This window comes from Geotrypetes seraphini, chromosome 3, assembly GCF_902459505.1.
Source record: "Geotrypetes seraphini chromosome 3, aGeoSer1.1, whole genome shotgun sequence".
Taxonomy (NCBI): domain Eukaryota; kingdom Metazoa; phylum Chordata; class Amphibia; order Gymnophiona; family Dermophiidae; genus Geotrypetes; species Geotrypetes seraphini.
The window spans coordinates 152411055-152426119 of NC_047086.1; the positions used below are offsets into that span (position 1 = coordinate 152411055).

Sequence of the window (15065 nt, forward strand, 5' to 3'; positions counted from 1 at the left end):
GCTTTTGATGATAAAGCATCGTTCTCACTAAAGAGCTCACTTTTCTCTGGAAATATTGGGAAAGGGATTATTGAACAGCTCTTTTAAATCCATACGCTATAGAAGTATACATTTCCAGCATTCAAATGGGTTTGTTTCTTGTGTGTATATAATGTGATACATTACAAATCACTTTTTTGATCCTCTGTTCTTACCATAAATGTACTGGCATATGTACAAAAGTGGTTGATGCCTCAAACAAAGAAAATTAAGGCAGGCAGACCCTATGTTATATTGCCAACATTCAGAAACCAGGGAAAAAGTTTAAAGTACCCTAGTGGAATAACCTAACAATGAAAAAAAGAAACAAGGAAGAGAGGGATTCAAACTGTATCTTACCCCATAAACAGCCTGTCACCTTGGCTAAGTCCCTTTTCCAGTCACTGTCTCAGGTTTCCCATTTAGACTGTAGCAGAGTTGAAATTATAAGCTAGTGTTTCTCAGCACGTGATACCTTGGGGGACTGAATGCCCGCCATACCACCCCCAAAGCCACCCGTGTTACTGCATTAGAACCGGATTTGCTCCCTCTTCCTACAGGCAGCACTCTGTGCAAGGACATAGGCTGACCCGCAACCTTCTTTCCTCTGATGTCAATTCTGATGTTGGAGAGGATTGTGGGCCAGTCACATGCAGCATGTGAATGGATGCACGCACTGCCCCTGCACGGAGTTGTTGCTGGGGGAGCATGGAACGAGTCCAGTTCCGACAAAGTAATAGGGACGGCTTTGGGGGTGGGGGTGGTATGACGAGCAAGAAGTTAGGCAGGCAGGGATCCCTGGCGGTGCCTGCAGTTTCTGTGGATGGGGCAGCTTTGGGGGAGGGAAAGGGAGTGCAGGCGGCGCAGGCAGGGATCCCCAGCCGTGCAACTTAATTTTGGGACAAAGGCTGGAAGGCAGTAAGGGGGAGGGGGCACAAACTCGATACAGAAAGGAAGCATGAACATGGGACACAGTATGGAGAGAGGAAGGGGGCACTAACTTGGGACATAGGGGGAGGAAATAGAAAGGGAGAATTGTTGGGCATGAGTGTAAGTCAGAGATGGTGCACATGGGGAAAGGAAAATTGGGCATGGGGAGAGAGAGAGGAATGAGGTAGAGATGCATGGGGAATAGAAGGATGAGAGGGAGAAATGTTGGCTATGGTGGTGGAGAAGGCCCAGAGGAATAGATTGAAGGGAAGGAATGTTGGACACTGTGCTGGAGGTGATAGGAGAAATGGGAATGGGGCTGGTGGGCAGTGGTGAAAAATGCTGCACATGATCCGGGGGATGAGAGAAAAATTTTGGATGTGACAGTGCAAACAGTGTGCTTTGTTTTTGTTTTTTTTAATTTTGTGGTTGCCATTATGTATTAAGATTATATTGTATGTATATGGAAAATCGATGGAAGAAATTGCATTACAATTAGTACTATTATTATGGGGGTGGGGTCTGGGGCAGAGCCTGGACAGGGGTACTCTGTTGATATTTATTAGACTTAGGGAGTACTTGACTTGAAGTTGAGAAGCTCTGTTATAAGCCATATTTCAAAAACAGATTAATGTTTGTTTTTAAACAATGAACATAAATTAAATCGTCTCCTGAGGAAGCACTTTGCCTTTTCCCAAACAGATTAAGTACACAATCATGATATAGTTACCATAGCTGTAGATTCAGATTTACAAGGGAGGCTGATTTGCATTGCAACTTTATGTGACCTGTTACACTGTGGGTGTATCCCCCAAATTCTATGCACAATGAATCAAGGAGACAAGGGATCCGGCTTACAGAGGTGCTGCCAAACTTTCCAGCTCCAGAAAAAAACAGTTTCGGAAGCCAGGAAAGGTTGAAGATGCACTCACAAATATGCTATCCCCCCCCTCACTATGTACACATCTCCAAACAGTATGCTCTGATCCCTCTCCCTCAAAACCAATGGCATGAACCAAAATAAAATTCCATATAAATTCATTGACAAATATAGGGCAAAGCATTTTTTCCGATTCAATTACAAAATAAGCAAAATGGGAAGGGGACAAAACATCTACATCAAGAAAAAGAGACTAAAATTACTTGATTAAAAAAACAAACAGACAAAAGTAGTGCAGTAGAATTGCCCACTCCAGAAACATGCAGTATCAGTGCCTACTGGCAAAGATACACACCACCTGCTGTATTACTATTCTAAATATCTGTTCTGAGGTGCCCTTTTTTCACCTTAGCTTGCAATGGATTCATTAAAATCTTAAGATTACCATGTCTCCTGCTGAGACAAGACATATATATCTCAAAACCAGAACAAATGAAGGCAATACTTGATGGGCTTGAACTAGACTCAGGGCTAGATTCTCAAAAATTTGCATTAAAAACTGATGGGCCACTGTCACAGCTGTTATTATAAAGATTTTTAAAAAGTGAGTCAGTCTCCAAAAAAAAATGCTCATGCAAATAAGGATGGTGGAGAGTACCGAAGATTTGCTAAATTTGCATTTGCCCATCGCTAGTGATAACAATGGGCACATGCACAGAATAAATGCAACCCCCCCCAAAAAAAAACCCAAATAACTCGAGCAGCACACCCAAGTCAAGCAACCCCCCCCCCAAGCAGCAGGAGAGAAGCCCACTCTATCCAACCATGTCACACAATCACCCAACACTGCAAACCTCCCCTCCCCAGCAGTGGAAGAGATGCCCACTCTCTCTCGCCACCAATGTCAAGCAACCCCCCCTCCCACCTGACATGCCTATCCATGCAACAGGAGATGCCCACTCCCTTCTGCCACCCCCACCCCGTGCCTCCGACAACGCTCCTCCAACTTACCTTGTTTACGATGACTGGCTAGAGGGATGCTTACTCCCTACGGCCAGCAGGTTCGCCTCTTCAAATTGGCAAGCCTTCCCATTCCCAGTGCATCCTGGGATGCTTAGCTCTGATTGTTCCAGATTGTTTAAGGCCCCTCCTATGGGAGGGGCCTTAGGCATCTGGGCCAATCAGAGCCTTAGGACCCTTAAACAAGCCAGGATGCACCAGGGAGGGGAAGGCCCACCATTTTGAAGAGACAGGCCTGCTGGCCGAAGGGAGTAGGCATCCCTCCGGCCAGCCATCATAAGATGAGGGGGTGGGAGGTTGTGTGGCAGCGTGAAGGAATGAACATCTTTCTTGCCCTGGGTTGGGGGGTGTTTAGTGGCGAGAGTCGGCATCTCTCCCGCTGCCGGGGAGGGTCAGGTGACTGTGCAACATGGCAGCAAAGAGTAGGCATGGGGTTTGTTTTTTTTATTTTAATTTGCTTGTGTGTTTGGGGGGAGGGGGCGGGGGTTCTGAGCAGTTAAACCTTACTTTCCTGTCAGTGCCTGAGCCAAATCAGCACCCAGGCACTGATCAGAAAGTAAGGCAACAACAGCTCACACCTGTTGGTAAATTTTGGTAGCAAATGTGGCACTACGTTAGAGTCACTCGGAGTGCTCATTTTAATACTAATGACCTCATTGTACTACATTTGCATGGCAGTTTCGGAAACTGCTAGACAACTCGGAAAAGATCTCGGTAAGCCATTTTGATAATCCACCACTAAAATACATGCACACTAAACTGGCTGGAAACAGTTTAAGTGAGCACATTAAAGGCAGATTTTAGTTTTGAGAATCTGCCCCTCATTAAGTTCTCAACTTTCACTTCTGAACCTCCCCTAGTCTGTGAAAGGGGCAGAAGTTCCTTCATGTCCTTTGTAATTCTAGCTCAAGTCAGGCACAGTACCTTCCCATTTACTTAGAGGCATTCCCACCCTGACCCCAACTCCATTTATATACTTCTAATGTATCTAGCAGAGTCTTTATAGCAGTGGGCCTCTGGCTCATCCTAGACAACTGCAATCATGGACCCTAAAACTCATTGAGAAGGAAGCCCCTGTCATCCAAGTGCTGCTTCTATAATATCCCCAAGCACAACTGATCCAGAGAGTAAAAGACAACTTGCTAATCAAATATAGGTGTCTTGCACAGTAGCACATAGCACCATTACTGAGCCAGGCCAGCTGGCCCAAGGTGTCATGTTTCATAGCCAAAAATGTCTTCTTACATTCATGTGCAGAAGATCCTAGTTAGAGAAATTGAAGTACAGATTCTATATAACATGCATCCATAGTTTCCTGGCTACCTTTCATCTGATTCCACTGTAGTATAAATATATTAAGACAGAAACAGGATCAACACTTTAAAAAAAGTGCTAGAAAGACAGAACTATTGGACAAACATCTGATGGCAAACAATATTCCTGCTCCAAATACAATCAGACCTTAAAGTACAGTTTAGTAAATTACTCATCAAATTCTGAATCACTCCATTCAGAACAAAAATAAACACACTACTTTAGTAATATTCTGTGCATCAAAACAGTAGGATTTAAAAGGAATGATGATAGTTTTGGCTTGCCCTGTGCACATTTTAAGAAGTGTGTGCTGAAGGCAGAAGGATTGTCCACATCCTGTCTCCGTATTTTCCATGAAGTAGACTGACAGACACTGAGAATCTTTATGTAGGAAGGTAAGATATTTTATTGAGTTTCTGGAGAAAGGATGGTTGGAAAGAAGAGGTCTCAATTGCTCTTGCAGGGGGGCACCAATGTTTAAACATCATGACAGTGTGTCCCTTCCTCAGAAGCCAATTCAAGCTGCTACAACTGAACAAGTATAGCATCACTTCCCTAGGCGCTGCTCACAGGATGCATACCGATAGAGAGCAGAGAAAAAGTCACTGTAGCTGATGCTCAGGTATGAAGGCAGTGATCTGTAAGGGAAGAAAGCAGAAAACAGCCAATTTAAAAAGGAACAAATACATATATCATCTTATTTTACTTGTATTTTCATTTTTTAGAGACAGATGTACAACATCTGGTACCCTGCACCAGAGAAAGGCCCAGAATCGAGTCCTACATGTTTTATTGCACATCAGATGTGATTTATGAGGCTTGCAAATAACCCACATTAATATATCAGAAGTAAACTACTTATTGTAAATATAATTACACACCAATAGTAATAAAGAAGCCTATTCTTTAAGCCATACTAATTCTTCCTTCAGGTCTTTTGACAATGCACTAAATTTGGTATGCTCCAATCCTGTTGCTACTGTACCCTACTTTATCTCCCTGCCAATTTTGAAGGCTTCAAAAAACAGATATAGCTTTGCTCCCCTCCCCCATCCCTGCAACACACACATTCTTCAATCCATTTCTTTTTAACTTAACCATGGAAAAATATTCAACTTGGTCCATTCTCACCAAGTTTCACCTTCCATATTTTGCAGTCACTAATTTGCTGTACCAGTTAAAATCTTCACACTCATTTTTGAAAGCATGTAAAAAAGTTCAAAATGCTTTAAAGGAGGAATTCTATATAACATATTCAGTAGCATAGTAAGGGGGGGGGGAAAACTGCCCTGGGCACTAGCACCTCTCTGCCTCCCCATGTCATGCTCGCACCCCTCCCCCCACAGTACATCTTTAAATCTTCTCCCACACAAAGTCACACTAGTCCCCCCTCTGAAATCACTTCTAGGTCTTGGGGCCAAGAAGTGACATCACAGAGAAAGCCAACGCCAGCACAAGCAGCAGGCAGGAGAAGCTGCTTGCGCTGGTGAAGATTTAAAGAGGTACCGGGTGCAAAGAGGAGAGTGGGGAAGCGCTCTGGGCATCTCCTACTCTATGACACTAAATATACTCTACACTAACATGAAATTCAAAATTAAGAAGAAACCAAAATACTGAATGCATAAGTATTCACAACCCTAAATTCAATACTTTGTGGACACCCATTTTGCAATAACAGCCATGAAATATTTACTTGTAGAACAAGATGGTATAACTTGAGTTTTCTCAAGTTGCTTAAGCCTAGTTTGTGCACAGTTTTGAAGTCTTACCACAGATCTGCTGTTGGATTCAGATCTGGGCCACTCCAGTTGCAGGTTATGGCAGAATAAAGTTTCCTGCCTGTTTTTAGCATCATCCATCTTTCCTTAATCTTTATAAAAAAATCTCCCATTCCTTGCTACTGCAAAGCATCCTCCCAATATCATGCTGCCACCACCATGCTCTGTACAGGCCCCCAAGCTATGAAACATGGTCCCACATCATCTTAGGCTTCAGACATCCCTAGCAAAGCAGAATTTTTAAAAAAAAAACTTTTCTTGGATGCTTTTGACCAACAACTCTTCTGTCTTGGCATAGATCATGTGAGCTGCCTGGATGCTCAGTTTACCCCTTTTGTACTTCCCCTCCTATCGGATTTTATAGTTCCGTCCTCCTTTCCCCACTATTGGTAGTCTCAATTCTATGCACCTGACCCTTTGTTCCCATCCCCGCAGATAACCGTGGGAAACCATCCCCATGCCATTCTTTAAGGAGATTTGGAATAATCAGAGTATGAATGGGCACAGCCAATGATGCTCAAGCCTTGCATTAAAGAATGCTGGTGTAGAATAACTGGAGATAGACACTAATGAATGGCACGGGATGGTTTCTGGCAGTTATTTGTAGGGACGAGAACGGTGATTAATTCTGAACCATTTCATTCTCTAATACACAGTAAACAGCAGGAAAAGACCCTCACAGTTTATCCAGTCTTCCCAACAAAGTGGCCAGAGCCTCACCCACCACTCTCTATAGGCCCAGGTCACACATGTTTAAATGCTGGTTGTGAAGTCACCACCATGTCAACCGTATAGGCAGCCAAACAAAATGGGGATGAATACATGGTGCAATAGCGTAAGCCCCTTATATATTTTTGATAAGCGAATAGTAAATCCTATAAAAAAAAAAACTTGGAAACTTTAATATACAGATACAATATTTACAAAGTGATGTGCTGCATTTTTATATCCTCAGTCCAGGATTTTGGAGTCTTGAGTTGTGGAGACACTGAAGAAGCCAAAGGGAGGCTTCAACGACGAGGCAAGCACACACAACAATGGAGTTGTGAGGATAAGATGTCAAGTAATCAGCCACGGGTGTATTTGTTCTAGAGTCACTTTATTGATAAATATGCTAAACACTGGCAGTGTTTCTGCATATGTGCCTTTATCAAGAGTCTAAAGGACCATGTAAAAACAAAAATACAACATAATAAAAAAAAACAATGTGATTAAAAAACAAATATAATAAAAACCATTTGAAACCTCGTACAAACAGATTAAAATAAGAGTTACATTTTTTAAAAAAGAGACAAGTTAATAGCGGTGATATGCATAATAAAAACAAAATAAAGGCAAAGCAAAAGAATATATGAATATGAGGCAAGCTAGAAACATACAAATAGATATGATCAAATCAAATACAGGGTAATGGCATACAATGTACACAATTCAAAAGTGGTGAGGCACCGTGAAAAACAATGGCAATACATAATTGGCTAGTTACACATCGAGGGCTAAGCGGGTCCAAACATTAATTTAAAAATTATGCGGTACTGTACATACACATCAATTAGAAAATTGACATAAGATTTTTTGAACTTGAACAGTTTTAGTGAATCATGAAATATATGTAGGTCAGATTCAAAAACATAAAAGCAATAAAAACAATAAAGAACATAAAGGTCCCCATTTGAAATTGCTAAGCATGAGTATTCTAAATCATGTACATGATGAAAATAAAATAAATTAAATTGATGGCTGAAATCACATCAGCTAAAACTAGAGTAAAATAAGTGAAATTTAATATCAGCATAAACAACAAATGACTCATCAAGTAAAAATGACCACAGTAAATTGATTACTCGTCGTATGCATATTCAAACAGAAGGGTAATACTTGAATATAAAGTAAAAGCTAAAACGACGATATGAAAAACCAGTAGCATGTCTACTCAAAGTAAAGCAAAAACACAACTGTTCATGCATATGCTAAGACACAGACGAAACCAAAAGAGAGCTTCCCTGCGCCATCGCTTCTGGTGCACTGCAAGCAGACATTGAGGACCCTCGGCAGTTCAAATAGGTGTTCCACAAGAGGCTCACAAAATTAGTGAAGCCTTGTACTGGGGGTCTCAAGATCCCTGGCTGGTTCCACGGCCCCCATGCATCTGTGCTTGGCCAATGTACCTTCGGAGGGCTCTGGAAAGGGTTTTGTACCCCGAGAATGCCCCTCTTGCAGATACAGAGCCCTGGAAGACTTGGAGAAGGCTAAGCCTAAGGATCTCATACACTTAGGCACATGTAGGACAGATGCTCCTCGGCTGAACATCCAGCACAACCCTGGCATGATACAGGGATAAGAAAGGCATGAGGGGTTCATCCCTGCCTATTTTAAGCAAAAATTGAGAGGTTCCTAGGCAGATGCAGGTTTAAACAAAAAAAAAAAAGAGAGTTTAAAATCCAAGATGGCCACTGCCAGCAAAATTGCACCCTGAAGGACAAAATACAGTGAAAGGGGTTTTAGAGGAGGGGGACCTAGGCTCTGGCTGCAGAAGCTTTCAATTTGACTTTAGAAGACCCCCCCCCCCCCCCATTTTCCCCAAAGGCAACAGCCTTACTCATTGTGCCATGTAGTGCTCGTTTCAGCACAGGAATACAGCTGAACAAATAAGAAATCTGCCTCACAGATTTTCTGGATAAACCTGGTCTGTGGGATGCCAGTCTGACCAAAGTCAGACAGAGCTGAAGGAAAACCTCTTCACGATAGAGGGTGGAAGGACCACACAGCCAGCCCACTATTAATTCCAGCCAAGCTGAAAAGCGGGCAGCCACAGAGGGAATGGACCCTGAGCTTCAAAAAATAAAAAGCAAGCTGGCTAGCTAGGTGTTCCTCCTAGCAGCAGACTTCAGCCGTGCAAATCTGTTTCTTCTCCCAGGCAGAGATTCCAATAAGTGAGAACCTCTGGGTACCAAGCCACCAAACACTTAGAAAAATACCCACAATAAAACCGCAGAGCAGAAACACTTCTGAGCAACTTGTTTCAGAAAACAAACTGAGGGGGCAGGAGTAGCTCTCTAGAAAGGAGGTAGAGTTGAAAAAGATGATTGACAAGTTTTCTGCAAGCAATTTGTAGGCTCGGAACCACTAGACACATTGATCTAGAAATTTCTATTCTGTGCTCACAGCTGAAGCATTGCAAATAGGTAGGTGTGGTAGACCCTGATCAATTTTCAGAGGATTGTGTTCATGAGGAGCTAGCTAAACAAGGTGGACAAAGCGATGGAGCCAGATGGTGTACATCTGAGCGTATTGAAGGAACTTGGGGAAGTTCTGACAACTCTGCCGGCTGATCTTTTCAATGCATCTCAGGAGTTGTACCAGAGGTCAGATGTGTTCCCTATACACAAAAGTGGAAGTAAGGAAGAAGTAAAGTAGGAAACTACAGGCTGACTTCTGTGGCAAGTAAATTAATAGAAATGTTTTTTTTAAAACAGAATAGTGACGTTTCTAGAATCCAGTGGATTACAAGAACTGAAGCAACATGGATTCACTAGAGGCAGGTCTTGTTGGACAAATCTGATTTTGAATGGGATAGAGGGAGTGTGTTTTAGATTTTAGCAAAGCCTTTGACTGTGTTTCAAGAAGGCGTCTAATAAAATAAACTGAGTGTCCTTGGTATGAGCTTCAAACTGATGTACTAGGTCAGGAACTAGTTGAGTGGAAGGTGACAGAGGTTCAGTTCTTGGGCCTGTTCTTTTTAACATTTTTGCAAGTGATATTGCTGAAGGGCTGTCAGGTAAGATTTGCCTTTTTGCGGATGATACCAAAATTTGTAATACCGTAGAGACCCCTGATGGTGTCCACAACATGAGGAAGAACGGTCTGAAATTTGGCAGCTAAGATTAAAATGCTAAGCTACAAAAACCTGAGGGAATGGTACAGCGCAAAAGAGGAGTGGGATGGTTGTGATAGTATGTGATGATATTAAAGGTGGCCAAACAGGTTTAAAAGGTGACTGTGAAAGCTAGAAGGATGCTAGGGTGCTTAGGGAGAGTTATGACTAGTAGAAAAAAAGGAGGTATTGATGCCCCTGTATAAAACTCTGGCGAGACCTCATTTAGAATATTGTGAGGAATTATGGAGACACCTTAAAAAAAGATAAACAGGTTGGAGTTGGTCCAGAGGAAGACTACTAAATGTTTGGTGATCTCTGTCATAAGATGTAAGAGGACAGACTTAAAGATCTCAATATGTATACCTTGGAAGAAAGGCGGGAGAGGGGAGATATGAAAGACATTTAAATACCTACATGGCACAAATGCGCATGAGGCAAATCTCTTTCATTTGAAAGGAAGCTCTAGAATGAGATGGAATAGGATGAAGTTTAAAGGTAACAGGCTCAGGAGTAATCTAAGGAAATACTTTTTTACAAAAGGGGGGGGGGCAGATGTATGGAAGTCTCACAGTAGAGGTGGTGGAGACAGACTGTGTCCGAGTTCAAGAAAGCATGGGACAAGCACGTGGGATCTCTTAGGAAGAGGAGGAGATAGTGGATGCTGCAGATGGGCAGACTGGATTGGCCATTTGGCCATTATCTGCCATCATGTTTCTCTGTTTTTATTCAGATTGTAGTGCTCTGTAGAAGTAAAAAGATTTTCCTGTAACTGTTAAACTAAACCTCATCCAGAGAATGGAAGTGTTTAAACTGTCAACTTACTAGCAGCACAATCCTTAGAGCACTTTAATTTATCACATGGAAATAAGACACAGCCTGAGGGAAAAAACACACTTACTAATGAAGTTATCAATTGAACCTGGGTATTTGTACCAGGCGCAAGCTGATATCACAAAATAATAAATCAAGATTTTTTGCTAAATCCTTGAACCTCTCAGCTCACCATAATTCACCAGGTATCATGCCCTGATTAATAAGACTTACATTATCTCAGGGAGGAGACAAGATGGCGGATGGCTGCTGATGGCGTTCTGAACGCTTGAGATTATACTTGCTGCAAACTTCGGATTGTTAATCGTTCTTGGCAATGCTGCATACTAAGAGGAAGGGAGTGATGAGGGCCATGATGTGTCCAGCTCTCTCATCCCCCCAATCCAGTCCATGCTCCCTCAGATTTTCAAGTGGCAGATCACCGCCAACACTTGGCCAGGAAATCGGGGGCTAGACTCCACGGCAGAGCCGAGCGTTGCAGCAATCAACTCTTTGGAACAGAACATCTGTTCACCCCCCCCCCCCCCGATAATCTCCATGCCTCGCCTCCATATCCAGAAGAGGCATGTCCAGTCGAGCCCTGGGAGGAGTTTCCCCTGTGATGGAACGGCAAGGTTGGAAGAATGAAGGAGGGGTTGGAGAAAAGACCGTTGCACCAACAGTTACCCTGGAGACACTTTTTCTGGCCATAAGAAAGCAGGATACAATGGTGGGGAAAACGGCACAGAATATGGAGGTATTGGTAGCCAAAGTTGATGCTTTCTCCTTAAATGTTGAAGTTACAAGACTGTATGGAAAAGATTCAGACAAACTAATACCTTGAAAGACTATTTCAGCAGTTATTAAAGAACATAATTTTATCTCTTGGAAGATTGAACAAAGAGAATTTCAATAGACGTTTAGGGTGTTAAACTGTTTCAAAATTGTTACTATGTCTCCAATCAAAGTATTTAAGAAATTTCTACTAGAAAATTTGAATTATCCACAGGAAAATATTCCACCTATAAATAAAGCATATTATCTACCAGTTACTAAAGATAAAAACAAATTTCTGGAACATACACCTGTAATTGGAAGTGGGATTACCAACCAAAATTTGCAGGATCTTACAGCAATATTTGAAGATTCTCTTGTTGAAGTTAAGGAGCGAGCTACTTTGATAGTGAATTTTGTGTTTGAACAATACCTCGCCTCTGTTATGAGAATTTACTTTAAAAAAAAGTGTAACTCCCCTTTGTGGTCAAAGAATATGGATATATCTGGATTTGACAAAATCAACTCAGGAGAGAAGAAATAAGAAAATTAGGAGCTACTTTTTTTTATTAGCAGCATACCTCTGTAAATGTGTGGTTAGATATTTGGAACCAAGATGTGTGTTTTTCCTCCCTGAACATGTAAGATCCTTTTTGGACCTCAAAAAGTGAGCCAGTGCAACAGGATGAAGTTAAAAATGAAGATTTAGCCGTTTAAGCCTCATTTCTTTGAATTGTATTACATATATCGTCTCCCAATAATCTATCTCCTTCATCCTACTTATTATAGTGGTCTAAGGAAGAGACTAAATCCAATATTATATATTCTAATTTTATTTTTTTCTTTTGATTGATGGCGCTGTATTTCTGTAATGAATGTTTGTAATTTAGAATGATTTGATAAATGAATAAAAACAAAAAAATAAAAATAAAGAGACTTACATTATCTCTGTCAACCTTAAGTGCCATGGCAGGAAACCCAGTGTGCTATCCATAGGACCAAACTTCAGCACTAGATCTGGTTCAGGAAAGTCTTTACTACCTGAAAAGAAAAAAAAGTTTAGAGGTAAAAAAAAAATTTTTTTAAATCTTTTCTCTTAGAAGTGTCAGACAACCTGGAGTAGCAGATGTTTCTAATGTTATTAAAACCAGATAATTTGAAAAAAATTAGTTTAAAACTCACTCACTCTGATTTCTGGATATTTGGGCTGATAAAAGAGAAAGGCACATGTAAATACCTACTGCCTGTTTGACTCTGTGGTTGACAGGTAATTACAGTTACTTATCTGTAGCAGGTGCTTTCCAAAGAACAGCAGAATACATATTTTTACTCTTGTGTATCATCTGATGAAGCCCACATAGGAAGATTTCCCCAGTGTACTTCCATGAAGTTTTTGGGAGCACTGTACTACACATACACACACCTTCTCATCTGTCATAATTGGTGTTAGTGAGTCTTCAATGGGACATACTTTTGCTCTTTGATCCGATTGTTGCTATGTTTGTATCTTTAATGGGATACTTTTTATTTTTGAGCTGATTGTCGCTATGCTTGTGAGAAGTTTTAGCCAGTGCCCTTGATATAGCTGGATGCAATAGGGCCGCTGACTGGACTGGCAGAAATGTATTTTTTTCTCATTAACAAGTTTCTGTGACTGGGAAATTCAGCAGTAGAAGACATTTGGCAACTTACATCCCAGGCAACTCTGAAGTACTGTACCTTACTGTATAGCTATGACAGAATTTATAATGATAATTTATAGTTAAGAATTGCAATGCTAAGAAGTTTTTTCAGAGAACAATGACTGTGCTAGCCCCTATGCAGGACATATTGTACTGAATATAAGAGGTGAAAATTTTATGAGGCCTCTTTCTCCACAATTTTGTTGCAACTTGAGCACAGAGGTCCTTTTGTCATAGCTGCCTTATATTACAATACTGTTAGTTGATGATTGATATATTTATAGTAGCAGTTCATTTATTAGATTGTAATTGCAGGGGACCAACTCGTCTTTTCCACAGAACAGTATGGACCTGTTTGTTTTCCAAAGGTCACTCAGAGTTATGACTCATGTCAAATAATATTTTTTATACTTTACCTTTAACAATATTACACTTCTGTAAGTCCCATCTTCTAAAGCCTTTATCCAGTGGTTTCCTTAGTTAGGTTTTTGGCAGCTTTGAACACTGGGGATCACAACATCAGTTTCAAGAGGGCACAAAAAACTCTATTTTTCTTTTTTTCTCCCTAAACTGTAATGAAATCCTCTACCCACACACATCAAATTCTCCACTCCTTCAAGACCTTCCTGACCCCTCTCAGAAAAATCAGCAAAACCAATGCAGAACAGCACCAAAAACAAAAGAACTCATGGCAGGATTTGGGGTTTTGGGGGAATCAAAACCATGCTGACAGTCCTTCCTACAGAAAGCTATAAAGTTTATTAGAGTTCTGCATTGAATATTGTAGTCTTTTATATTCCCAATCAGCCATTTGCAGCATAAGTTTTCTAAATTTTGCCACCGAGGGAGGAGCTTCGTTAATCCAATGCTGTAGAATAATTTTTCCGCTAACATCAAAGCAAGGAGGACAAGTTTTTGGAAGTGTTCCTCTACCCCCTGGTTCCAGAGATCTGAATCGAGTCCCGGGACTTGGGCGTGATTGTATGTGATGATCTTAAGGTGGCTTAACAGGATGAAAAGGTGACGGCGAAAGCTAGAAGGATGGTAGGTTACATAGGGAGAGGTATGGCCAGTAGGAAAAAGGAGGTATTGATGCCCCTGTATTAGACTTTGGTGAGACCTCATTTAGAATATTATTTTTTTTTTTTACTTTATTACTTTTTAAATTTTCCAAGAAACCTCTTGTACAGAATATTGAAAATAAGACAGATAAGGTATTTAAGCAAAACAAAATATCAATTAGGCAATACAATTCTTAATCAATACTATTAATCACATAATAATGAATTCAAGTTAGTGCTAATGAAATTAAATCATATTGTTAACAAGAAAAGCGAAACATCTGACTGCGGTAGTAGGAGTCTTCTAACTACTTTACAATATTGCTGCTGTTTCATTTACCCCTTCCAGGCGTTTCATAGAGAGGAACCATGTTAATTGAGAAGGATCAAAAGAATACATATGTATTGGATCTATATTTAAACAATACATTTACAGGGAAATCGTAATAGAAAAACACCTCCCAACATTGGTACCCCTGGTTTAAGAAGCAAGAATCGTCGTCTACGTTTTTGGGTATCTTTAGTCACATCCAGGAACATCTGTATCTGTATCTTAGTCTCAAAAATTCTTTATGTCTATTTTTAAAGAACATCTTTAGTAGCCAATCTCTCTCAGGCAATAATGCCACTGTTAGTATTAGCGTAGAAGGTTTTACTATATCCTTCAATGATGCTTCCAGGATTGCAGTAACATCTATTTGTAAATCCTGTTTAGAAGAGAAGAAAGATTTTGTTCTTTCACTGGTAAATAAGAAACGTGTATAAAAGGAGGGAGCTATCTTCCAAAATATTCAAATTTTCCATAAGATATTTTTTTCAACATTTCTTTTGTGGAAATCATTGAGGTTTTTGGAAAATTTAATAATCTAAGATTACCAGAACAGGAATTATTTTCCAAGTTTTCAATTTTCCTTCTCAAAT

General features: G+C 40.7%; 1 protein-coding gene across 1 annotated transcript in view; it reads right to left on the reverse strand.

Annotated features, from left to right (window-relative positions):
* Positions 1-4215: 4215 nt before the first annotated feature.
* NUS1 (NUS1 dehydrodolichyl diphosphate synthase subunit) overlaps positions 4216-15065 on the reverse strand; it is a 30560-nt gene continuing 19710 nt past the window's right edge. The window contains exons 4-5 of the mRNA XM_033937670.1: positions 12343-12442; positions 4216-4800 (exon numbers count right to left, since the gene is read on the reverse strand). Of these exons, the coding sequence (XP_033793561.1) occupies positions 4710-4800; positions 12343-12442 (191 nt within the window). The 3' untranslated portion in view covers positions 4216-4709. The remainder of the gene's footprint in view (positions 4801-12342; positions 12443-15065) is intronic.